Source organism: Notolepis coatsorum (genome assembly GCF_963971535.1).
Source record: "Notolepis coatsorum genome assembly, chromosome: 10".
NCBI lineage: Eukaryota > Metazoa > Chordata > Actinopteri > Aulopiformes > Paralepididae > Notolepis > Notolepis coatsorum.
Genome location: NC_140174.1, coordinates 5,876,564 through 5,902,971, shown reverse-complemented (window position 1 = coordinate 5,902,971; position 26,408 = coordinate 5,876,564). Strand labels below are relative to the sequence as shown.

The window sequence follows — 26,408 nt, the reverse complement described above, 5'->3', positions numbered from 1 at the left end:
TCCACAAATCATGTTCAACCCAGATTCTGCTCAAACAAGGAAGGGACTAAACACGTTTCGCCATTATGCCACAACAATGTGGAACGCCCTACCCACAGCCGTAAAATAATGTGAACCCCTACCCACCTTCAAAACCGCTCTCAAAGCGCACCTATGGGAGGCTACAATTCGAAACTGGCCCCGGTAAATGTCCAAACCCCCAACCCCCTCCAATGTACAGTCTCTTCCCCCTCAAATGTATATTCTCTTTTAGAAACTCTGTCTCTTAAACAGTACTGCATATTTGTATATCTTGTATGTCATAAATGTCTGGATGTAACAGTATAGGCATATGTCATAAATGTTATGATGAATTGAAAATGGGGGACTCTGATGTAAACAAGACGAAAGTCTTTCTCTGATCTGCATCCCCTTAACAATTGTGTGTATTGAGCCGTACTGTGTATTGTACCCATTCTGCAATCTGTTAAATAAAGTTTTCATTCATTCATTCATTCATTCACTCTTTCTCTCTCTCCAAGCAGGTCCCTCATCCTGTCCAGCACCACCCCCTTGTGGACAAACATTTTATTTTTAATGAGGGGAGGTTCACAGAGCTTGGGTGCTCTCTCAGCAACGCATGGAGCATCGAGATAAAGCTGGGAACGAGGTTAGTAGGTTACACTCGCATGGAGCAGGATGCACAGGTGGAGTCGCCCATCACGCCGGCGTGATCAAGTGACGTCATTTGTTTGCCGCTCACGTGGGAATTGTCGGCCATTTTAGGGATTTCTTTCAGCGTGGTCTGTTCGGAAGAATTCATGGTAAGAAGCAGACGTGTTTTTTGAACAGCACGATCGTTTTTGGAGTTTTTGGATTTTTTTTTGAGCCGTTTCTACGTTCGAACAGGCACGTGCATACATAGGGGTGAAGGGGTGCCCGGGCACCTGCCTTTTTCATTTCTCATTAGAAAGTGCCCTTTTTATGCCACCCTCTTTTTTTTTTTTTTTTTTTACAGTTGCACATATATATATACTGCCCTGCCCTTCCAAATGAAATATGTCACGATAGAATCTAAATATTAGGTAAAGAAAGAGAGAGAAATGCCACCCCTCTCGTAAATAATAGGTCCTTCCAGCCTACGCAGCATACTCTCTCTCTCTCTCTCTCTCTCTCTCTCTCTCTCATTTTTTTCCTTAGCCGTATTTCGCGGAGACGTTCTCTCTGATTGGCCAACACCATTTTCTGGCTGTGTTGTTGTGAGATGCAGCTATTTGTCTTAGAGCGTGAAGGCAAGTTCTTTCGACGGTTAACTAAGCTTAGGCACTCTTTCAAAGTTGGTTAAGGTTAGAGTTTGTCTTAGAGCAGGGCGATAGAACGCCAGGTAGTTTGCAGGCTGTTTGATGAGGAAATGGGCAAAGACACAGCTCTGCACAGTACTTGTTGCCGTTGTTGGCTAACAACAAGCTATATGGATGCAGTGTGGACAACTGGACATGCATGGACAATGGACATCAACACAGTCTGGACAGTGGAGTGGAGTGGATATACTTTATCAAGCCATTCTGCCCTGCTGGACCACTGTGCGTTTCAACTTAACAAGGTATAGTTGCGATGATGCGATCTCTCTCTCTCTCTCTCTCTCTCTCTCTCTCTCTCTCTCTCTCTCTCTCTCTCTCTCTCTCTCTCTCTCTCTCTCTCTCTCGCAGCTATGTAGTTTTGGTGACATCTATCGGTGAAACTGAATGTACCATGATAGACTTGTATTAACCCCAAAAATCGGGCTCGCGCGCTGCGCGCGCTCGCCTTACATTTACTAATTAATGCCCTTTTATGATTCCGGGCACCTGCCTTTCTAAAGTCCTGTGCACGTCCCTGCGTTCGAATATGTGGCGAGGTGTCAATGACCCCCGTTTTATGATGCTGTCCATGCGGCAGAGTATGTTTGATGAAGACGAAGACGAAAACAGGGTAAGAGCAGAGTCGGAGTGGACGTCGGACACAGAATCGGGGGACTCCTCATCCTCAAAGTCGTCCTCTGATGAGGAGGAGTCGGAGGACCAGGACCCATTCTTTGTTGTCCGCGACAACGAGAGGTAAGACACTTATTTCGGACTTTAGTGATTTTGTTTAGTTTATAACTCTGTTCATAAAAGTTGAAAATAATGTATTTTTACATGTCGTTGTTTACAGTGATGATTTGCCTGCGACATCGACCACCACGAGGACAATGGCGGGCGGTCGGGGTGGCCAAACCACTTCTCTCTGTGTTGACGACCACAACGGGACGACCAGGTAAGATAAAAAAGAAAAGGGTTGCTTGCTTTTGTATCATTACTCAGTTTGCAGACTTTGTAAACTGTCTTTTTATGTGTTATTGTCATATGCTGTATGTGCTGTATATACTGTACTGTATGTACTGTACTCTGTGCTGTATGTACTAATAATAATAATTCATTGCATTTATAAAGTGCTTCTCAGTAACCCGAAGTCGCTGAAACTCTACTGTACTCTGCTGTATGTTTTGTTTATTTATGGGTCCCCTTTATGGATTCTTCCTGGGGTCCTAACACACAACCTACAACATTACATTACAGTAACAAACTATAAAAACATAAACACCTTAGCCTAAGCACATTCTCAACATCTTCAAAATCTCACAAAAAAAAACACAAAGGCATAGGTTGTAGTTCTGACCACAAAGACAAGGCCATGTTTAGACGGAGAGAGTCTCAACAGAAACCGCAGAAATCGTCTTGCGGTCTCACTTTTAATTTTGCGTTTAGACTAGTGTTTTGGGAGGGAATTATTCGTGCAGACAAGGCTGTAAAAGTGAGCCTCGTCTGCACGAATAATTCCCGCCCAAAAAGCCCCGCTACACTGCCTCAGGTAGTTGAGACCATAGATATATATAGAACACTAGATAGCTTGCCCGCGCTGCCGGCCAATGGAGAGCGACGTCACTGAACCGCCGCCATCTTGCTCCAGTTAGCCTTGAGTGAGAGTGAGTGAGCTGCACAGACAAAAATACTCTTAACTCGCTGAAATATTGACGGATTTACAAACGGTTTGGTTTATTACAAGCATTATTAACGTGGCTATGATTCAAGCGGTTTGTAAAAAAAAACATCTTTATTTTTTTTTTATACGTATGCAGTATCATAACTACATCTTTGATGTTTATAGCAAACCAACCCGTTTGTAAATCCGTCAATATTTCAGCGAGTTATGAGTATTTTTGTCTGTGCAGCTCACTCACTCTCACTCAAGGCTAACTGGAGCAAGATGGCGGCGGTTCAGTGACGCTGGTGACTCCGCCTTAAGCTATCTAGTGTACTATAGATATCGGTAGGTTATGTAGATAACCTAGTTATATTAGTATTGGCTGAGCGTTCCGCTCTGAGCCGTATGAGATATTCTATCCTATGATACCTAATGTATCTCCCTACGAACAAAAAAATACATGCACCACACCTGTATGGGGCTCCGCCCCCATGGTGGCACCGCCCATATAGCAGTGACGGTAGTCACCACACACCCTTCCTCGCCAAAAAACCCGTCCCAGGAAAAGATTCCTCAAGAGGGAACTCAGGGCCGCGCAGAGCGGAACGCTCAGCCAATACTAATATAACTAGGTTATCTACATAACCTACCGTTATATGCCGTATTTGCTATCGCGTTCCGCTCTGAGCCGTATGAGATATGGGGAAGAGCGGACGCGAAGCCCGACAAATGTACCCCCTGAGGACCCGTCAGCCCACATCAAGGGGTGCGGGGAGCCCTGTCACCCCATCCTCCCTAATGAAGGGGGGGCGCAGTCAACTCCACCTGAATGCGAACAAGAGGGAAACTAGAACCCCTTGAACACACCGTACAGGCGGAACCACGTGTGACTCAACACACTGTGGCCCATACCCATACACTGAAAGGCCACAGACCCCAGAACCGCCTGGGAGACAGAACCCCCGGTCATGTCCATGAGGAAAAACCTTACAAAGGAGCCCGGGGAGGACCATGAAGCTGCAGCACAGATGGCCTCCACCGAGGCCCCACCCAGGAGAGCGGCAGAGGCAGCCACCCCACGAGTGGAGTGCGCCCTGACGCCCCCAGGGGGATCCTGCCCAGCCAACGTGTAGCAGAGGGTAACACCCTCGCACAACCAATGGGACAGGCGCTGCTCCGACAGTGCCTTACCAGCACGAGCCCCACCGTAACAGACAAAAAGCTGGTCGGTAACCCTGAAATCCTGAGTACGGCTGAGGTAAATCCCCAAGCACGGACTGGACATGACAGGTGAAGGCCCGCATCTAACTCACTAGTGTGAGGAGGAGGACGAAACGCCTGAACCACAATATCCCGGGAGCGGAAGGAACTCCGGATATTCTTAGGCACGAAAGCAGGATCAGGTCGCAGAGTGACACCGCAATCGGTCCGAAAAGACAGGCACTCTGGACGTACCGAGAGAGCACAGAGCTCACCTACGCGTTTAGCGGAAGTGACAGCCAGAAGGAACGCGGTCCTGAAGGACAGCTGTCCCAACGGCGCCTGCTCGAGCGGCTCAAACGGGGCCAAGGACAACCGACCGAGGACCAATTGAAGATCCCAAGTCGGAGCCAAGGAGCGTTGCACCGGCTTAACGCGTCGAGTGCCAAGCAGGAAACGCTTCACAAGAGGGTGGCTGAACAAGACATCCCCTCAAACCCCTCATGATAGGAGGATATAGCTGCTGCATATACCCTCACCGTCGAAGCCGACAGTCTATCAAGGAGAGACCGGAGGTAACTAAGGACAGCATCCAGGGGGCAGGAGACTGAGTCCCGGCCCCCCGCCTTACACCACACTTGGAACATACGTCATCTGCCCGCGTAAGCGAAGCTCCAAGCAGGAAACGCTTCACAAGAGGGTGGCTGAACAAGACATCCCCTCAAACCCCTCATGATAGGAGGATATAGCTGCTGCGTACTCCTCCCTGTCTGTCGATACACGACACTGACGTCGTATCGTCCGTCCTGATCAACACCATTTGTGGACCAGAAGGACCGCTTTCAACACCAACACATTGAACGTAGCGCAGACCGGGCAGCATGGTTTGCCAGCTGCCCCCTACTGCGTTGGCCCGACGCATCACCAGCGAGGGAGGCGTCGGTGAAAACGCGACGTGAGACAGCGCCGTAACCGTCCTAGGACGGAACCTCCCGAGCGTGTTGACAACACGCTCTGAGATGGATGCCCATAGCCCTCCAACCGTTGACTGGGAAGAGGAATACTCTACAACCAGTCTACAGCAACCCCAGGCTGGTAGAGACCTGCCTGGTACGAGACCTGACGATCCACCTTGACCGCGAAGGACCAGAACGTCATCAGGGCAGAACACTCCGTAACCCCGGACGATGCAGAGGCCCCAGTGCGGCCTCCACGCACTTGGTGAAGATGCGGGGAGCCAGAGAAAACCGAACGGCAGCCTTTGGTACTCATACGCTAACCCTGCAAAGGAAGCGTAGGTAAGCCGTAGGATGGAAGATCGGGGATGCGCATACGCATCCTACAGGTCTATGGAGGAGAACCAGACCCCCACCTGACAGTGTTCAACAGGTAGGAGACGATCCAAAAAATGCTGAACCTTCCCATGGGACAGGTCCAGCCTGGGTCTTACACCCCTCCCTCCCGACTTCTCGGGCAGAGAACACCGGGAGGAGAACGCCACGACGATGGCTTGCTTCGTCCACAGAGATTGGATCTCGTTGACCAGAGCTGTCACAGCTGGAGACCCCGACAATAGGGTCTGTACCAAACCTGAAAACGGGTGGGGTTGTGTAAACACAAGTCCCCGCCTCAGCGTTCTCTCCATCCACCTCGACATATGATACTGCCGTAGTCATATGTGACGACACTCCCAACGTGGCGCAGGTCCGCTAGGAACCGTAGATAGTTGGCCCGGTCCCCCCGCTGTGCGTAGCCAAACCTGGAACCGTGCGAGGAGCGCGTTCCGTGTCGGAACACCTGACCCTGGCACCACCCACGAGGCAATCGCACCCAAGGGGGAACCCCGACAGAAAGGGCCGGTCTGATACGGGGGGCTTCCGATGAAAACCCCCCCCCCCCCCACTGAACACCCCTCCAGAACATGCTGAAGGAGTTCTGCAGCCGGACATGCAAGGTGTAAGGCCCCCATGGGTTCCTACACACCGTAGCCCTGCAGTGATATTACTACCACCCCAAATCATGTGAGCTGCGACCACTTGCCAATATTCCAGGAGTGGGAGGCACCAACATGATACCAGGCCTGGCGAAGGCGAGGCCGGGGAAGCCCGCACTGTGTGCCTCAAAAGGTTTCGAGCCCCCCTGCTGACAACACTTAAGTTGACAGACGTAACACCAGGCTCAACCAACACAGATCAAGGTGTGGGAGCCGCTTGACAGCACAACATTCTCACGGACAGACCCAGGCTCAGCCATAAACTGGGTGTCAGCCCCTGTCCCCATGAGAAGCGAAAAGAGGGGCCGCCCGCGCATCAACGAAGGCACGCGGCCCGCAGCCAAAGGAAACAATCAGAGCCCACTTCTTCCGCTGGTGTTGGGGAAGGGAGCGATCGGAGAGCGGGCTGCTCGCGGCAGGACGGTGACGGCTTGTTTGTTCAAGCCGAACCCATCCTACATGGCCGATCCCTCGGCCGCCAAGGCTGTCGGCCTTGTGGACACCTGTCGAATCGACGCCCAGGATACCTCTGGCGGGGGAAAAACATGGCCGCCTGTCGAGGGCCCCGTCATCGCCGCTGACGAGGCCGTGCTCTCTCTTCTTCTGGCTGCGCGGTGTGAGGCGGTGTAGGGCCTAGGACAATACCGCCCGCGCTCCAGCAGAAGACCAAAATCCCCTGCGGAGAGGGGAACCCTGAGCGGTTATAGCTTGCGGCTGGGTCAAAGCTAATAACGTCAACAACCTCGCGCGATGTGTCGACGTCGGCTGGCCCTCAAGGCCCCTCCACCAGACACCATTTTTCGAATAGAAAAAAAACAGCAATTCGAACACAGTTCTAATCGTTGCCAATTCCATACCGTGGCGGTACAAGCCTTAACAGCCCACCAGCCACTCGCCAGGCCGACCCACCCATGGTGTCGGCCGGGTGGGGCATTGTTTCAATATATCAAAAACAAAGGACTGATGTTAACATGGAGCACCAGTAGTGATTGCAAACAGCACCCTCCACTGTGGTGTGCACCATGAAAGGGTTAAATGAATAAAAGAGCTAAACCACAAAAAACTGTAGAATGAGCAAACCCATACACACAAAGTTTAAGGGGAGACGGACCAGACCAGTCTTCATTCAAAATATTCACAACAGAACACCAGCCCTAGTTTAGCCCATTTACCAAAAAAGGTAAACAAAGCCCCCCCCCCCGCACTACTCCCCCAGTATACCGATTGACCGTCAGTATGAATGGTTTGAGAGGAGAGAAAACTGTAGCAAGACAGCCTTCTCATAGCAGAGTGACAAAACGAAACAATAGCCCCCTACACAGGGCCGCCCCAGGAGGTGGGGGGCCTCGCGTCTAAAAACGCACAGGGCCTCACATTTCTCCCAGGCGGCCCTGCCCTTATACTACTGCAGCCTAGCACCAGGCGATGTGGGACCCAAGACAACAATTGCCTGTGCACAGACACGCCACATGTTTACCATGTCGGCTGGACCCATAGCCCCACTACCCGACGCCAAGCCAGATGGGAACACCGTTCAACAAACCCCGCCGGAACACAAGGTAAAATACCTGGCTAGGAAACCTAGCCACGACCTACCCTGTTGTCAACCCATTTACCCGAAAAGGGTAAATAGAACTCAGCAAAAAAAAACACTACAGCTACCGACTGACCTTCATTGATGAACCGGGCAAGAGGAGGGAGAGTGACAACATCTCACGGCGGAGACATTAAAACAGCATAGCAATTAGCAGTAGTAATAGCATGCGGCATTAGCGATAGCATGTAGCATAGCTTTAGATGTTTTAGCAGCACGCCCAAGACAGCTTGGAAACCGTTCCCTGCAGAGAACGTTCACCAAACCATCCTGCCCCCGGCGCCAACACACAACATGGTTGTGTTAACAAACCAGCATTACTAACACTAATACCCATGCCTGAAGACACAGGGCCTACCTGAGTACAAGCTGGCCCGAAAGCCAGCCTTGTACAGCTGAACCTCGATGTGCTGTCATCAAACGAGGAACATCAACACAGGCCCGTCGTGTCGCCGAAAACATGCGTCGAAGATGCCAGGGGCCAGCAACCTCCGGTAAGCTTCCAACATTATGACTCTGATCTTTTCATCCTACTAGTTATCGTACGGTGCACGCATCCGAGTACGCTGGGACGAAAATAGAGGAAGGGTGTGTGGTGACTACCGTCACTGCTATATGGGCGGTGCCACCATGGGGGCGGAGCCCCATACAGGTGTGGTGCATGTATTTTTTTGTTCGTAGGGAGATACATTAGGTATCATAGGAGATAGAATATCTCATACGGCTCAGAGCGGAACGCGATAGCAAATACGGCATATAACTATGGTTGAGACAACTAATCTTGCTGTGAAGACCCGCCCTACTCTGTCTCTGATTCGCAGACTCTGGGTGGGGGGGAATGTGATTGGACCAAAGCAGAGTCACTCACAGTGACAGTGGCTCCAGTCACTAGTTGTGATAGCCGCTGGACTGAGGCCCTTGTTACACACACACTGTTTTTGTTTTCGTTTTGAATACGTTTTGAATACGTTTGCTGTCCCTGTTAACCCTTTGATCGCCGGGGTTAAATTCATAATTTACCATCCCTCGCCAGCCGTATTTAACATGGAGAAGTTCCCCTTCTTTGCAGGGCTATAACTTTTTAAATTGTATTGCTAAATTGACATTACCATGGCCCATTCATAGTCCTATATCTATTGTTCAGGGTGTAGCAACGTTATACTTTTTCATTCACATATTCATACTAAAATACGGTCTAAAGTATAAGTATGTTTTTATCGTTTTCTGCAGCTTTCTCCAGAACGTGATTTATAGCCCCAAATGCATTATATTGATGATTGTATACAGTTTATCAATCGGCGCGAGATAAAAAAATTCAAATGGACGTACTTCTAGAAGTTACTACGTATGATCTGATGATGGGCGGGGGGTCGTTTATAATTCCGTGGGCAACGTTATATCATTCATCTAGTGTGGGTGATATGATCATTGGAGCAGTTTGTATAGAAGACATTACAAAATAACGCTGAACCTCACCGTAGCTTCCTCGCGCCGTTGGGAGATGAGCGTGGAACAGAATTTTTTCTATTATGGGATATAGAAATACCCGATCCATTTCCAGGTTGTATAATAGTATATACGTCCAAATCATGTTTATCGAGTTATTGGCAACGGATCGATATCCATTGTGTCGAGCTCGAGTCCCGGGACCTATAGCGAGTGATCGGACCAAATTGAAATGAGCACCAGCGTCCACTTCCCTGTTTATGCCCTGGGCGATCTGCCGATCGGCCACCAGATGGCGCTCTTGAACCGTTAGAGAGTTGACAGGGGCTCACCAGTACATATAATGTCTCCGGGGGAGAAATATAATAGATTAATATTATATTTGTATTAGTATTAATATAATATGCTGTCTTTTCAGCTGAGGCGGGCGCGCGCAATTATCCTGAGTCTCAAGTCTGGTTCGAATGAACGAGACTGAATCAGCGTTCGAGGAACAGGAAAATCCCGGATTCAAACATCGGGTTAATTTAATCTGGATAATGGGACTCTTGATCGACTTAGTTGAACCAGGTACGGGGAATAGGGCCCTGGTCTGCATCCCCTTAACAATTGTGTGTATTGAGCTGTACTGTACCCATTCTGCAATCTGTTAAATAAAGTTTAAATAAACGCATCGTGGATCTAAATAAACGCCCGCACAGTGCAATACTGCTCTGCGGCTCTGCAGTTGCATACTATTGGCTGGACTGACTCTTGTGTATTTAAAAGTACTGCCAAATTGTGGTGATCTCCGTGGATAGAATCAGACATGCTTGTTCGCTTTGTTTACGCTTCTAGGCTACTGGCGCATGCCTGTGACGTAAGCAGTACGCGACGAGAGCCTTGAGAACCCTTTCGTCATAGTTTCATGCGGTTTGACTGTTCAGATGATAGCGCGAAGCTGTATAGTTTCTAGGATTTCCACCCAGGAAGGTGGTTTAACTTTTTTGCGGATTCTCCCCGCAAAAACGCCGTTGCCGTATGAACAAAAGGCACATCCGAAAAAATTTGTTTCCGGATTCACCCGTGAGCGTTTCCGTCTAAACATGGCCTTAGGTTTACCAATTTTATAAATATTAAACAAATGTTACACTGCTGTGCTGTATGTACTGTACTCTGTGCTGTATGTACTGTGTGCTGTATACTGTACTGTATGTGCTATATACTATACCATCTGATACTATAATCTATACCGTCTGATACTACAGACATGATGAGCAGCCTGGGGCTACAGGGAGACCTGCAAGGAGGGGACAGCGGGCTAACCAAGCCAGGTCCAGGTCAGATGACCCAGACAGGTGAGACAGGCTTATTATTATTATTTATTCATCTTTTTCCCCCCTCCTTTTTCCTCCGTTTTTCTCCCATCCCAATGTTAGTCGTTATGCCAATTCCCAAGTTTCAAGTTTCAAGTTTCAAGTTTCTTTAATAGTTGTCATACAGAAGTACAGAATACTTTTGTACAAAATGCTTCTTACTGTTGCGCTCCAGAGACTGTGCATGACAAGATAAGTATGAAATAAAAACATAGTAAAAATTAGAAGTAAAAAAAGAGGTCACAGTGTTCAGTTTAGACATATGTACAATGTTCGTAGACGTAGTTACCATACAATATTCAATACTGTGCAGTGTACTAATATACAATACTATATAGTGCAAGGCATAAATGGACGAGGTGCAGTTTAGGTACAATTCACAGTAGGTGTACGAGTTGTAGTGCAAATCCTTTATCAATAAATATAAAGTGTAAGTGTGTTTGTGTGATCTAAAGTGTGGAGAGTGGGTGCTGCAGTGTGTTGTTTGTTTGAGTGAGTGTGTGCGTGTGGGTGTGTGTGCTGTGTGCATTTGATGGTTGTTGCATAGTGATTATTGTTCGTTTAGCGATTATTGTTCGTTTAGCAGCCTGATGGCCTGGGGATAGAAGCTCCTTCTGAGTCTTTCTGTGCTCGCCATAAGACTCCGGTATCGCTTGCCTGACGGCAGCAGTTCAAAGAGGCAGTTGTTCGGGTGGCTCGAGTCCTTAATAATTCTCTTAGCCTTCCCCTTGCACCGCTTGTTGTAAATGTTCTGGAGGTTGGGAAGCCCCCCTCTAATTGTGCGTTCGGCTGAACGTGTCACTCTTTGTAGTCTGCTACGGTCTTGTGCAGTGCTATTCCCAAACCAGGAGGTGATGTTGCCGGTCAGGATGCTCTCTATTGTACATGAGTAGAAGTTCCTAAGGATCTTCTGACTGACTTGGAACTTCCTTAGGCGCCTGAGGAAGTAGAGGCGTTGTCGTGCCTTCTTCACAACACTGTCAATGTGTGTGGTCCATGTCAAGTCCTCGGATATGTGGGCTCCGAGGTACTTGAAACTGTTCACTCTCTCAACTGGTGCCCCGTCGATGCTGAGGGGGCTGTAGTCCTTGACCCCCGACCTCCTGAAGTCCACAATCATCTCTTTTGTTTTGCTGACGTTCAGGGAGAGGCAGTTCTCCTGACACCACTGTGACAGGTTCTCTACCTCTTCCAGGTAGGCCCTTTCGTCGTTGGCAGAGATCAGGCCCACCACTACTGTGTCATCAGCAAATTTGATGATGGTGTTGTTGTTCCGCTGTGCTACGCAGTCATGTGTGTACAGGGAGTAGAGGAGGGGGCTCAGAACACAGCCCTGGGGGGCCCCTATGTTGAGCGTGATGGATGAGGAGGTGCAGTTGCCGGCTCTTACCACCTGGGGTCTGCCCGTCAGGAAGTCCAGGACCCACTGGCACAGGTCATAGTTCAAGCCCAGGTCCCTGAGCTTGGCTATGAGTTTGGAGGGGACTATGGTATTGAATGCTGAGCTGTAGTCGATGAACAGCATTCTCACATAGTTCCCCTGCCTCTTGTCCAGATGTGATGCTGCTGTGTGCAGCACATGGGCTATGGCGTCCTCCGTGGACCTGTTGGGGCGATATGCAAATTGCAGAGGGTCCAGGTTGATGGGGAGGGAGGAACAGATGTAGCCCTTCACTAGCTTCTCAAAGCACTTCATGGCTATGGAGGTGAGGGCTACAGGGCGGTAGTCGTTGAGGCAAGCGGGCGTAGATTTTTTGGGTACAGGGATGATGGTGGACTTCTTCAGACAGGTGGGGATGACGGCCTGTTCCAAGGACAGGTTGAAGATGTCAGTGAATACCGGGGCCAGTTGGTCGGCACAGACTTTTAGGACGCGGCCGGGGATGCCGTCCGGTCCTGCTGCCTTCCTGATATCCACTTTTTTAAAGATCCGTCTCACCTCATGCTCTGTTACCCTGAACACTGAGTCTCCATCAGCAGACCCCCCCCCCCCCCATTGCCGTGGTTTGTAGGCTGGTGTTGTTATTCACAGCCTCAAACCTCGCATAGAAGGAGTTGAGATCATTTGCTAAGGAGATGTCACTGTTCAGTTTGAGGGGGGTTCCTTTGTAGTCTGTCATTGTTCTGAGGCCCTGCCACATGCCTCTAGAGTCAGCCTGTTCAAACTGAAGTTCAACTTTATCCCTGTAACGCCGTTTTGCCTCTATTACTGCTCTCCTGACGTTGTATCTTGCCATCTTGTGTTCTTCCATGTTGCCTGTCACCAGCCCGGTGTTGTATGCTGATGTGCGCACTTTCAGAGCCTCACGGACGGATTTGTCTACCCAGGGCTTTTGATTTGGGTAGATATTAATTTTGGTGGTGGGGATTATTACTTCTACCTGAGTACAGACATAGTCAATCACCGTTTCGGTGTATTCGTTAATATTGGCTGTGTTATCACGGAATACACTCCATTCTGTGCTTCCCAGCACTGCTTGGAGTGACTCCACTGACGTCACGGCCCAACGCTTAACCTCTCGCGAGACCACCGGCGTTCGCTTGAGACTTTGTCTGTACTTTGGCAAAAGAAAGATGGCGGCGTGATCGCTTTTACCGAATGGACTAAGAGCCTGTGACTTGTACCCATTCTTAAATTGCGAGTATACATGGTCTAATATGTTCTCGCCTCTGGTGGGACAGGTCACATGCTGATAGAAATTCGGCAGCACCTTTTTAAGACGCGCGCTGTTGAAATCCCCCAAGACCAAAATGGCAGCGTCAACATTAGCTGCCTGGAGTTTGTTTACCTCGTCGTGAAGTTTTGAAAGTGCGACCCCAGTGTTCGCGTGTGGTGGAATGTACACTCCGATGAGGATGATGGACGTTAACTCTCTTGGGAGGAAGAAGGGTCGACATTTTATCGTGATAAACTCCAGGTCTGGGGAGCAGTGGTTAGACAGTTCCTTTGTGTTGCCTAAATCGCACCACTCCTTGTTTATCATGAAGGCAATGCCGCCTCCTCTCGTCTTTAGTGAATCTTCTGCCGTCCGATCTTTGCGGAGAACGAAGAAGTGGTCTGCCGGTTCTATTGCATGATTCGGGACATCTGGACTCAGCCAAGTTTCTGTGAAACAGAGGACGTTACAATCCCGAATGTCCCTCTGGAATTGGATCCTTGCTCTGATGTCGTCCAATTTGTTTCCTATCGATTGCACATTGGCCAACAATATGCTGGGCAATGTGGTTCTGTGTCGTTTGGACCTCAGTCTGTTCCGGACCCCGGCTCTCTTTCCTCGTCTTCGCGGCGGTTTCTGGTCATGGCCATGGCCGGCATAACAAAGGATCTCGGCGGGCCATTTCTGCTGTTCAGCGATCCGATCCAGAGAGCAATCCAAACGGTAAGTTTTTCTTAATCCAATGTCAATGATTGACTGACGGTCATACACATATAATGCACCAACAGTTGGTGCAAATAAAACTCCTAATACTATAAAAATTAACAAAATAAAGCACAGTCTCGTCGGAGCGATCAGAAAGGCAGCCATCAGAGCAGCGCCAGTGTACCAGTCCCAATCCCCTTCCTGGTCGCTGCGCACCTACCCCCCACAGTCGGTCTGGGAGAGTGGAGGCTATCACGTGCTTCCTCCGACACACGTGTAGCCAATCAACCGCTTCTTTTCACCTGGCAGCGCGGACTCTCACTGAGAGGGTGTAACGTGTGGAAGGATCACACTACCCCCCCCCCCCCCCCCCCCTTAGATCCTATCCTCGCTGAGCAGGCGCCCCGACCGAACTGTAGGAGTCACTGTTTACAACGACCAGGACCCACCCACCAGCTTTCCCACCCCTAACGCTGTGAACGACCAGCCAAGCTGATAGCAACGTGGAGAGCTGGGCTCGAACCCAGCGTCTCCTGCATTGGTGGCGAGCGCCTTGCCCACTACACCACCTAGCCGCCCGAGACAGGCTTATTATGGACATTTAGTGCTTTTGTTTAGTTTATAACTCTGTTCATAAAAGTTGAAAATAATATATAATTTTTTACATGTCATTGTCTACAGCGATGATTTGCCTGGGGCCACCACAAGGTCAATGAGGGGGGCGGGGGGTCGCCAAGCCCGGTCCAGGTCCAGGTCACATGACCCAGACAGGTGAGACAGACTTATTATGGATGTTTATTGCTTTTTTATTATTACTCAGTTTGCAAACTGCTCTGATCAATATATCACGCATACTACATAAAGCATTTACTGACGATCACGGAATTATAAACGACCCCCCCCCCCCCCGTTCATGCGCGCATTATCAGTCATAACGTTTAGGATCATGTACAGTTGAAATTCTTAATATAGCGTGTATCGCAAACAAACGGCATTTGATCATCTATATATGCATTTATGCCTATATCTCACGTTCTAGGAATTACTGCAGAAAACGATAAAAACATATTTATATTCTAGACGGTATTTTTGTATGAATCTATGAATGAAAAAGTAAAACGTTCCTACATCCTGAACGATAGATAATTGATGTTGAATGGGCCATAGTAATGTCAATTTAGCAATACAATTTAAAAAGTTATAGCCCTGCAAAGAAGGTGAACCAATTACATAGGCTTACAGTGCTGGCAGAGAGTGGTATAAGATGTTCAAATTGCGTGGCAGGGAATGTGTTAAGGGAATGCAGACCAGAGAAAGACTTCCGTCTTGTTTACATCAGGGTCCCCCATTTTCAATTCATCATAAATGTACAGTTCCCTCCCCCTTGTATATATTTACTGTATGTCACAAATGTAACAGTACTGCATTGAGTGTCATAAATGTCATTATGAATTGAAAATGGGGGACCCTGATGTAAACAAGATGAAAGTCTTTCTCTGGTCTGCATCTCCTTAACAATTGTGTGTATTGAGCTTTACTGTACTGTACCCATTCTGCAATCTGTTAAATAAAGTTTAAATAAACGCATTGCGGATCGAAATAAACGCCCGCACAGTGCAATACTGCTCTGCGGCTCTGCAGTTGCATACTATTGGCTGGACTGACTCTTGTGTATTTAAAAGTACTGCCAAATTGTGGTGATCTCCGTGGATAGAATCAGACATGCTTGTTCGCTTTGTTTACGCTTCTAGGCTACTGGCGCATGCCTGTGACGTAAGCAGTACGCGACGAGAGCCTTGAGAACCCTTTCGTCATAGTTTCATGCGGTTTGACTGTTCAGATGATAGCGCGAAGCTGTATCGTTTCTAGGATTTCCACCCAGGAAGGTGGTTTCACTTTTTTGCGGATTCTCCCCGCAAAAACGCCGTTGCCGTATGAACAAAAGGCACATCCGAAAAAATTTGTTTCCGGATTCACCCATGAGCGTTTCCGTCTAAACATGGCCTTAGGTTTACCAATTTTATAAATACTAAACAAATGTTACACGGCTGTGCTGTATGTACTGTACTCTGTGCTGTATGTACTGTGTGCTGTATACTGTACTGTACTCTGTACTGTATGTGCTATATACTATACAATCTGATACTATAATCTATACCGTCTGATACTACAGACATGATGAGCAGCCTGGGGCTACAAGGAGACCTGCAAGGAGGGGACAGCGGGCTAACCAAGCCAGGTCCAGGTCAGATGACCCAGACAGGTGAGACAGACTTATTATGGATGTTTATTGCTTTTTTATTATTACTCGGTTTGCAAACTGCTCTGATCAATATATCACCCATGCTACATAAAGCATTTACTGACTATCACGGAATTATAAACGACCCCCCCCCCCCCCCCCCCCGTTCATGTGCGCATGATCAGTCATAACGTTTAGGATCATGTACAGTTGAAATTTTTTATATAGCGTGTATCGCCAACAAACGCCATTTGATAATCTATATATGCGTTTATGCCTATATCTCACGTTCTAGGAATTACTGCAGAAAACGATAAAAACATATTTATATTCTAGACGGTATTTTCGTATGAATCTATGAATGAAAAAGTAAAACGTTCCTACATCCTGAACGATAGATAATCGATGTTGAATGGGCCATAGTAATGTCAATTTAGCAATACAATTTAAAAAGTTATAGCCCTGCAAAGAAGGTGAACCAATTACATAGGCTTACAGTGGTGGCAGAGAGTGGTATAAGATGCTCAAATTGCGTGGCAGGGAATGTGTTAAGGGGATGCAGACCAGAGAAAGACTTCCGTCTTGTTTACATCAGGGTCCCCCATTTTCAATTCATCATAAATGTACGGTTCCCTCCCCCTTGTATATATTTACTGTATGTCACAAATGTAACAGTACTGCATTGAGTGTCATAAATGTCATTATGAATTGAAAATGGGGGACCCTGATGTAAACAAGATGAAAGTCTTTCTCTGGTCTGCATCCCCTTAACAATTGTGTGTATTGTACTGTACTGTACCCATTCTGCAATCTGTTAAATAAACGCATCGCGGATCTAAATAAACGCCCGCACAGTGCAATACTGCTCTGCGGCTCTGCAGTTGCATACTATTGGCTGGACTGACTCTTGTGTATTTAAAAGTACTGCCAAATTGTGGTGATCTCCGTGGATAGAATCAGACATGCTTGTTCGCTTTGTTTACGCTTCTAGGCTACTGGCGCATGCCTGTGACGTAAGCAGTACGCGACGAGAGCCTTGAGAACCCTTTCGTCATAGTTTCATGCGGTTTGACTGTTCAGATGATAGCGCGAAGCTGTATCGTTTCTAGGATTTCCACCCAGGAAGGTGGTTTCACTTTTTTGCGGATTCTCCCCGCAAAAACGCTGTTGCCGTATGAACAAAAGGCACATCCGAAAAAATGTGTTTCCGGATTCACCCGTGCACGTTTCCGTCTAAACATGGCCTTAGGTTGACCAATTTTATAAATATTAAACAAATGTTACACGGCTGTGCTGTATGTACTGTACTCTGTGCTGTATGTACTGTGTGCTGTATACTGTACTGTACTCTGTACTGTATGTGCTATATACTATACCATCTGATGCTATAATCTATACCGTCTGATACTACAGACATGATGAGCAGCCTGGGGCTACAGGGAGACCTGCAAGGAGACCTGCAAGGAGGGGACAGCGGGCTAACCAAGCCAGGTCCAGGTCAGATGACCCAGACAGGTGAGACAGGCTTATTATTATTATAAAAAAAAAATTATTGATCTTTTTCCCCCTCCTTTTTCCTCCATTTTTCTCCCATCCCAATGTTAGTCGTTATGCCAATTCCCAATCCCCTTCCTGGTCGCTGCGCACCTACCCCCCACAGTCGGTCTGGGAGAGTGGAGGCTATCGCGTGCTTCCTCCGACACACGTGTAGCCAAATCAACCGCTTTTTTTCACCTGGCAGCGCAGACTCTCACTGAGAGGGTGTAACGTGTGGAAGGTCACACTACCCCCCCTCCCCCCCCCCCCCAGATCCTATCCTCGCTGAGCAGGCGCCCCGACCGAACTGTAGGAGTCACTGTTTACAACGACCAGGACCCACCCACCAGCGTTCCCACCCCTAACACTGCCAATTGTGTTAGTATGAACGACCAGCCAAGCTGATAGCAACGCGGAGAGCTGGGCTCGAACCCAGCGTCTCCTGCATTGGTGGCGAGCGCCTTGCCCACTACACCACCTAGCCGCCCGAGACAGGCTTATTATGGACATTTAGTGCTTTTGTTTAGTTTATAACTCTGTTCATAAAAGTTGAAAATAATATATAATTTTTTACATGTCATTGTCTACAGCGATGATTTGCCTGGGGCCACCACAAGGTCAATGAGGGGGGCGGGGGGTGGCCAAGCCCGGTCCAGGTCCAGGTCACATGACCCAAACAGGTGAGACGGACTTATTATGGATGTTTATTGCTTTTTTATTATTACTCAGTTTGCAAACTGCTCTGATCAATATATCACCCATACTACATAAAGCATTTACTGACGATCACGGAATTATAAACGACCCCCCCCCCCCCCCCCCCGTTCATGCGCGCATTATCAGTCATAACGTTTAGGATCATGTACAGTTTTTTTTTTTTAACAATATATTTATTGGGTTTTAGTTTGCAAATTACAACATGTATATCAGCAGAGCAGTATTCAGCAAACATTTTCACCCCGTTCTCCCTCCCCTAACCCCACCCCACAAAATAATAATTAACTTCAAAAACAGGTTCACATAGGAAGGATACAGATTTAAATAAAAAATAAACATAAATAAATAATAATACAACCAAAATGTTTTACACATTAAGTAAAGGGTGTTTCTTGTCGTTTTTACACAATGATAAGAGTTGTCCCACAGTACTCCCCCTAATCCCGTTCTTGTTGAAGCAAGTTCCCAACATTCGTATTATGCTTTAAGAAGTACACAAATGGTCCCCAGGCATTATCAAAAATGTTTTGTTTACGTCTAACAATATACACCATCTTTTCCATTGACATATTTGAAGCCATTTCTTTAATCCACATACCAATTCTTGGTCCATCAACATTTTTCCAATTAAGAGCTATTACACGTTTTGCTTGTAATATGCACATATCTATAAATCTAAACTCTTTGCGTTGTAGATGTGGGGTGGTAGGATATAAACCAAGAATAAAAAGCTTGGGATTCAATGGCAACTTCTTTGATAAGATTTGATCGATCAGATCAATAACATCTTGCCAGAAGGTTTTCACTTTCACACATTCCCATATGCAGTGGAACAGTGTCCCCCTTTCCTCACTACACTTAATACAAGTATCTGGAATATTATCATTAAACGTATGCAATTTAACAGGAGTTATATATGTACGCATCAGCCATTTATATTGTATAAGTTTTAGGTTGCTACTGACTGTCTGACTCTGTGCCTCTTTACATGCCACGCTCCATTCTTCTAAAGATATTTCCTCCTCTATGTCTTCGTTCCATTGATTCAGTTTTGATTCAGATGATTCATCTGAACCAGATACAAATAAGTCGTATAGCATTGAAATTATACCTTTACCATAACAGTGTCTAGTGACTGCTACCTCTAAGATGGAAATGTTCGGTATATCCAATGAATGGTTCTGAGATGATATAAGGATCATGTACAGTTGAAATTTTTAATATAGCGTGTATCGCCAACAAACGGCATTTGATAATCTATATATGCATTTATGCCTATATCTCCCGTTCTAGGAATTACTGCAGAAAACGATAAAAACATATTTATATTCTAGACGGTATTTTTGTATGAATCTATGAATGAAAAAGTAAAACGTTCCTACATCCTGAACGATAGATAATCGATGTTGAATGGGCCATAGTAATGTCAATTTAGCAATACAATTTAAAAAGTTATAGCCCTGCAAAGAAGGTGAACCAATTACATAGGCTTACAGTGCTGGCAGAGAGTGGTATAAGATGCTCAAATTGCGTGGCAGGGAATGTGTTAAGGGAATGCAGACCAGAGAAAGACTTCCGTCTTGTTTACATCAGGGTCCCCCATTTTCAATTCATCATAAATGTACAGTTCCCTCCCCCTTGTATATATTTACTGTATGTCACAAATGTAACAGTACTGCATTGAGTGTCATAAATGTCATTATGAATTGAAAATGGGGGACCCTGATGTAAACAAGATGAAAGTCTTTCTCTGGTCTGCATCCCCTTAACAATTTTGTGTATTGTACTGTATTGTACCCATTCTGCAATCTGTTAAATAAAGTTTAAATAAACGCATCGCGGGCGGCTACGTGGCGTAGTGGGCAAGGCGCTCGCCACGAAATGCTGGAGACGCTGGGCTTGTCAGTTCGAGCCCAGCGCTCCACATTTGCTTTCAGTTTAGCTGGCCGTCCGTACTAATACACATTGGCCGTATTAGGGGGTGGGAAACTGATGGGTGGGGATCGGGCGTTGTGGACATCGACTCCTACAGGTCGGTTGGTGCGCCTGCGCAGTAGAATCAGGAAGTGTCGGGGGCAGCGTGAGCCTCCCACGCGTTACTCCTCGCCACTGAGAGATCGAGCTGCGCAGGTGAAAAGATGCGACTGCTGTTACCTCAAGTACCGGAGGGGACTTGTGCTATGTATGACTTAGTCCACATTGCAGCCGGCTTGTGGGAGGCAAGAAACGGCGTCCGTGACAGGGGAGGGTTGAATTGGATGATACGAAATTGGGATGGGAGAAAATATAGAAAATGGGAGAAAAAGTGGATAAAAAATAAATAAACGCATCGCGGATCTAAATAAACGCCCGCACAGCGCAATACTGCTCTGCGGCTCTGCAGTTGCATACTATTGGCTGGACTGACTCTTGTGTATTTAAAAGTACTGCCAAATTGTGGTGATCTCCGTGGATGGAATCAGACATGCTTGTTCGCTTTGTTTACGCTTCTAGGCTACTGGCGCATGCCTGTGACGTAAGCAGTATGCGACGAGAGCCTTTCGTCATAGTTTCATGCGGTTTGACTGTTCAGATGATAGCGCGAAGCTGTATCGTTTCTAGGATTTCCACCCAGGAAGGTGGTTTAACTTTTTTGCGGATTCTCCCCGCAAAAACGCCATTGCCGTATGAACAAAAGGCACATCCGAAGAAAATGTGTTTCCGGATTCACCCGTGCACGTTTCTGTCTAAACATGGCCTTAGGTTTACCAATTTTATAAATATTAAACAAATGTTACACGGCTGTGCTGTATGTACTGTACTCTGTGCTGTATGTACTGTGTGCTGTATACTGTACTGTACTCTGTACTGTATGTGCTATATACTATACCATCTGATGCTATAATCTATACCGTCTGATACTACAGACATGATGAGCAGCCTGGGGCTACAGGGAGACCTGCAAGGAGACCTGCAAGGAGGGGACAGCGGGCTAACCAAGCCAGGTCCAGGTCAGATGACTCAGACAGGTGAGACAGGCTTATTATTATTATTATTTATTTTTTTTTTTTTTCCTCCGTCGTTATGCCAATTCCCAATCCCCTTCCTCAGTTTGCAGACTTTGTGTGCAATATATACAGAATGGAATGTTGAGGGCGTATACACGGTGTGTGTTGTAGTGTGATAGATGAGCAGTGTTTTATTATATGTACAATGCGTGTGCCACTTATGTGCAGGCATGATGAGCAGCCTGCTACAGTCCAACCCAGGACAACCCAGGCAGAAGGTCTGACACCCTGGAAGACCGAAAGGGATCCTGATACGGCCCCGCAAGTCGGCAGGTTCACGCCCCGCAGACCACCAGGACCCCAGCTAGACGCCCACGCAGCATACACGCCAAAGGAGCTCTTCATGCTCTATTTCACCAGTGATACCATGGAGACCCTGTGTGTCAACACGAACAAACACGCTGCGCTAAAGATTGAAATGCGGAAGAAGTACAAGTGGGTGGATGTGGACGCCGAGGAAATGGCCAAGTTCATCGGTCTACTACTGTATACGGAGCTCGTCAGGCTGCCGTGTCTCGGCGACTACTGGAAGGTCGCACACATTCTCTCGGTGCCGGTACCTGGCGCGGTCATGTTGCAGGCCAGATTCAGGTCCATCATGTGGAACCTCCACCCGAGCGATCCCGAGGAGGACGTCCGGAATGACGCCAGGAGGGGAACACCGGAACACGACGAGCTGTTCCGCGTAAAGCCGCTCATTCAAGACATCCGTGAGGCCTGCCAGGCGCATTATCACCCGAAGCAGGCCCTGTCGGTGGCCCAGAGGACGGTGGCCGAGACGATGGTGGCCGAGACGATGGTGGCCAGGAATGTTGAAACCAACGAAATCGAGACACGATCATCGGGGCTAAAGCTGTTCGTGCTGGCCGACTCGGATAGCGGCTACGCGCTTGATTTTAACGTGTACGGTAGAAAATCGCACAAGCAAACCACCAAATACGGGATGTGCTATGATGCGGTTATTGATTTGATTCAGCCATCATATCTCGGGACTGGATATCACATTTACGTAGATGATTTCCACACCAGTCCCAAGCTGTTGCACGACTTGATGGGCATGAAGTTCGGAGCCTGTGGTACCTACAGGGACAACGGAGTAGGGTGTCCCCGGGGGAGAGAAAATGGCCTCACCAAGAAGTCAGAGAGAGGCTCGATTAGATGGATCCGAGAGGAGTCCCTGCTATTCGTAAAGTGGATGGACACACAGGAGGTGTCGGTGTGCTCCACCATCCACCCAGCGGTCACTCCTGGTGACACGGTCCAGAGGAGAGTGAAGGAAGACGATGGGCGCCGGACGGTGAAGGCGGTTCCGTGCCCCACCCCCATCATTGCTTATAATAAGCACATGGTGGGCGGAGTCGACCTCTGCAACCAGCTGCTCCCGTACCACTCCACCCTCCGCGGAACTCTCCGCTGGTATCATGCCATCTTCTACCACTTTGTGGAAATCGCGACCACAAATGCCTACATCCTGCACCGTGAGAGGAGTGAGGCAAAGCAGGAAGAGCACATGATGTCTCACAAGGACTTCCTGGCTGAGCTGGTGGGCCAGCTGTGTGGAGTGGACGTCGCGGGAGTTCCTGTCGTCGGCAGGAAGACGGAGCATGTGCCTGTTCCCGTCGCCGTGCCCACAGAGGTCTGCCAACAGTGCAACCTAGGAGGGAAAAGGAGCCCGACTGCATGGAAATGCAAGTGCTGTGACGTAGCCCTCTGTGTCATCTGTTTCGCAGAGTGGCACAGTTGAGTGTCTCACACACACACTCACTATGTGTGTGTAGTGTATAATATATGTATATTCCTCTTTACTTACTTTTTTACTTACTCTTACTTACTTTTTTTTTACTTCGTTTTTTTGTTAAAAATGTCCAGTTGAGAATCTAAGTTGCGTCTGTGTTTATTACCTGTGTGTGGAGAAAATAATTGTTTGAAAATTGAATTCTGTTCTGTTTTCTTTTGTTTATGTATGCTATCTGAGGGTGCATTTTCACTGTTTTATATGCTTCATTGATCATGTTTGTATTTTTTTCTTTTTTGTATTTTTGTATTATTTTTTAAACGAACGCATAAACAAACATGACAACACAAGATTAGATATACAAGCATTAATTAACAGTGCACATCCAATGAAATCACCATTTAGATAAATGTCTTATACAAGATATACCCCTAATACCTGCTATCTAATACCCTACACACATGCTCTTGCTCGCACCCCCATTGGATAATCCATCCATTATCATTCGCTCCTAACCAGACACTACCATTATATGCTAGCTTTTATTCTCTCCACCACTTCTAACCACATTGTCATTTTCGATTCATTGAGACCCAAAATTCTTGCTGTAGATATTTCTAGATAAATCACATCGAGATATGTAAGAATCCAGACCTTCCGGCACATTTTTTCCGGTTGAAACCATCGTGATGCTATCAGCTTTTTAGCCACTGTGATACCAGATAAAACAATCTCTTTAGCTCTATAGGTACTGCATATTCAAAAACATCATTCAGCAGTAATACAGAGGGGTGTACAGGTATATTCAGAATTAAGAGATTTGATAATTGCTGGGTCACTTCTTTCCAGAATATCTTAACTGGTGGGCAGTCCCAGTACATGTGCATAAATGTCCCCTCGTCCCCATTTGTACATAAGGGGCATTTGGAGTCTTGTTTAAGACCCATTCTGTTCAGTCTTATAGGAGTCAAGTATGTCCTATGAATATAGTTAAGATTGATTTGTTGATGGTCCGGGTTCCTTGATGCAAGTCGAACATTTGCCCAGGCTTCTTGCCATGGGCAAATCAAAATCTTTTTCCAGGTCTGGTATATCCCTCCTCCAGACTGAGTCTAGGTGGAGGGTTTCATACGAGGACGTTAGTAATTGATGATAAAAATCTGATACAAAACCTCTCGATGTCTCTCTTTCATAGAAGAATTTGTGGTATCTGTGGTGTACAATTGGTATCCTTAATGGAACACTGAGCCTTCAAACATAACAATAACTGCATAAAAATAATATGTGGAACCGGTGAGATTACATTTTTTGTGTATTTCATCATAACTACAAAAACCCTGTTTGTTGAAAACATCTCTTAATGTGTGTATGCCTTGCTTTTCCCATCTAGGGAATCTTATAGGTCGTTTTCCAATCAGGAGTGCATTGTTATTGAATAAGGGAGTATGATTATGCCATTTATGTGGATTAGAGTATATGTTTGGATTTTTTATAGTAATAAAATAAAAATAAAACATTTTCTAAAACAGTTTTGTGTTGTACATTATATAGTATACAAAACACAATAGGGTCCAGCTGCAGCGCCGGAGAATCCTCTCACTGGGCAAGCCTGTGGCAGCCACGAACCTACTTTCTATAGAAGCAGCTCGGCGGTTTTGACTTTATTAACAGATTGCAGAATGGGTACAGTACAGTACAAGTTTCTTTATACAGCTCAATACATACAATTGTTAAGGGGATGCAGACCAGAGAAAGACTTCCGTCTTGTTTACATCAGGGTCCCCCATTTTCAATTCATAACATATGACATCCACGACATACAGATGCAGTACTGCTACATCTATAAATCTATGACATACCAGATTTGCAAATACAGTAGTTTGATACAAAAAGGGTCCAGAAAAGAGCATATACATTTGACGTAGAAACTGTACATAGGTGGGGGGGACACTACAACTGTACAAGCAAAACTGTACATTGGAATATTGACAACCATACTTGGTAATTTACTGTACATTGGAGGGGGTTGGGTTAGGACATTTACAGGGGCCAGTTTCGAATTGCAGTCTCCCGTAGGTGTTCTTTGAGAGTGGTTTTGAAAGTGGTTAGTGATTCACATTCCTTTACAGCTTTGGGTAGGGCGTTCCACATTAATGTGGCATAATTGCTAAACGTGTTTAGTCCCCTGTTTGAGCCGAATCTGGGTTTAACATGATTTGTGGAGCTCCCTCTGGTGTTGTGATCGTGGTATTCACTGACCTTTGGGAAGTATTTTGACATGTACATGGGTACCTTGGTCGTGTAGTGTATCTTGTAGACCAGGCCCATTGCAAGTTGCTGTACTCTGTCGTCTACTCTAAGCCATCCTAGTTTGTCAAAGTGGGCAGGGGTGAGGTGGGTTCTAGGAGTAAGGTCAAGTCTGACCAGTTTGTTTTGAGATGTTTGTAATTTTGTTTTTAGCGCCTTTGAGGTGCTTTGGTACCATGAGGTGCAAGCATAGTCGTAGTACCCTTGAATGAGTGCTCCTGCCGGAGTCTTCAGGGTATTCTTGTTTACCAGAGAGCAGATCCGGTACAAGAATCGAGTTCGTTGGTTGACTTTTTTTTTATTACATTGGATGCCATTTTGTCACAGGAAAGATTTGCCTCTAGGATGGAACCTAGGTATGTAATTTGATCTTTCCTTGTGACAATATTGTCACCCACTGTAACTGAGAAGCCGTCGGTCTTGCTGAGTTTATTTGAACCGAAGAGAATGGACTCCGTTTTGCCCATGTGTAATGATAGTTTGTTATCACCGAGCCATATGCAGATTTTGCCTAGTTCCGAGCTGAGGGTTTTCTCAACCTGTAACTTGTTCTTGTCAGAGACCAGCAGGGCTGAGTCGTCCGCAAACAGGAACTAGTTGCAGTCACAAGCTGACGACATGTCATTTGCATAAATTAGGAACAGTAGAGGTCCTAGTATGCTTGTGGAACACCACAGCTCACTGGGAGGGGGGGGATAGGGTACCGTTTACCTCCACCATCTGTTCTCTCCCCTCCAGGTAGGATTGCATCCAGCTCACTGATAGACTATCAAAACCAATTGCTTTTAGCTTGTCAATCAGAATGGTGTGATTGACAGTGTCGAAGGCCTTTTGTAGGTCCAGCATTGACCATGCCACAGTATTTGCCCGCGTCCACCTCTTGTTTGATGTG

General features: G+C 46.9%; 1 protein-coding gene across 4 annotated transcripts; it reads left to right on the top strand.

The window, feature by feature from the left end:
* The first annotated feature begins 1,220 nt into the window (after window positions 1-1,220).
* Window positions 1,221-24,728, top strand: LOC311236170 (piggyBac transposable element-derived protein 4-like). Of its 4 annotated transcripts, XM_084323799.1 has the most exons (10): window positions 1,221-1,582; window positions 1,918-2,075; window positions 2,173-2,274; window positions 10,463-10,552; window positions 14,614-14,703; window positions 16,106-16,195; window positions 17,588-17,689; window positions 18,301-18,390; window positions 21,334-21,435; window positions 21,643-24,728. In XM_084323799.1, the coding sequence occupies exons 1-10, from the start codon at window positions 1,391-1,393 to the stop codon at window positions 23,216-23,218; spliced, it is 2,592 nt and encodes an 863-aa protein (XP_084179925.1). In that variant the 5' UTR covers window positions 1,221-1,390; the 3' UTR covers window positions 23,219-24,728. The 4 variants fall into 4 exon arrangements, with proteins under 4 accessions (XP_084179925.1, XP_084179926.1, XP_084179927.1 ...); XM_084323800.1 differs by lacking the exon at window positions 18,301-18,390; XM_084323801.1 differs by lacking the exons at window positions 17,588-17,689; window positions 18,301-18,390.
* Window positions 24,729-26,408: the final 1,680 nt, after the last annotated feature.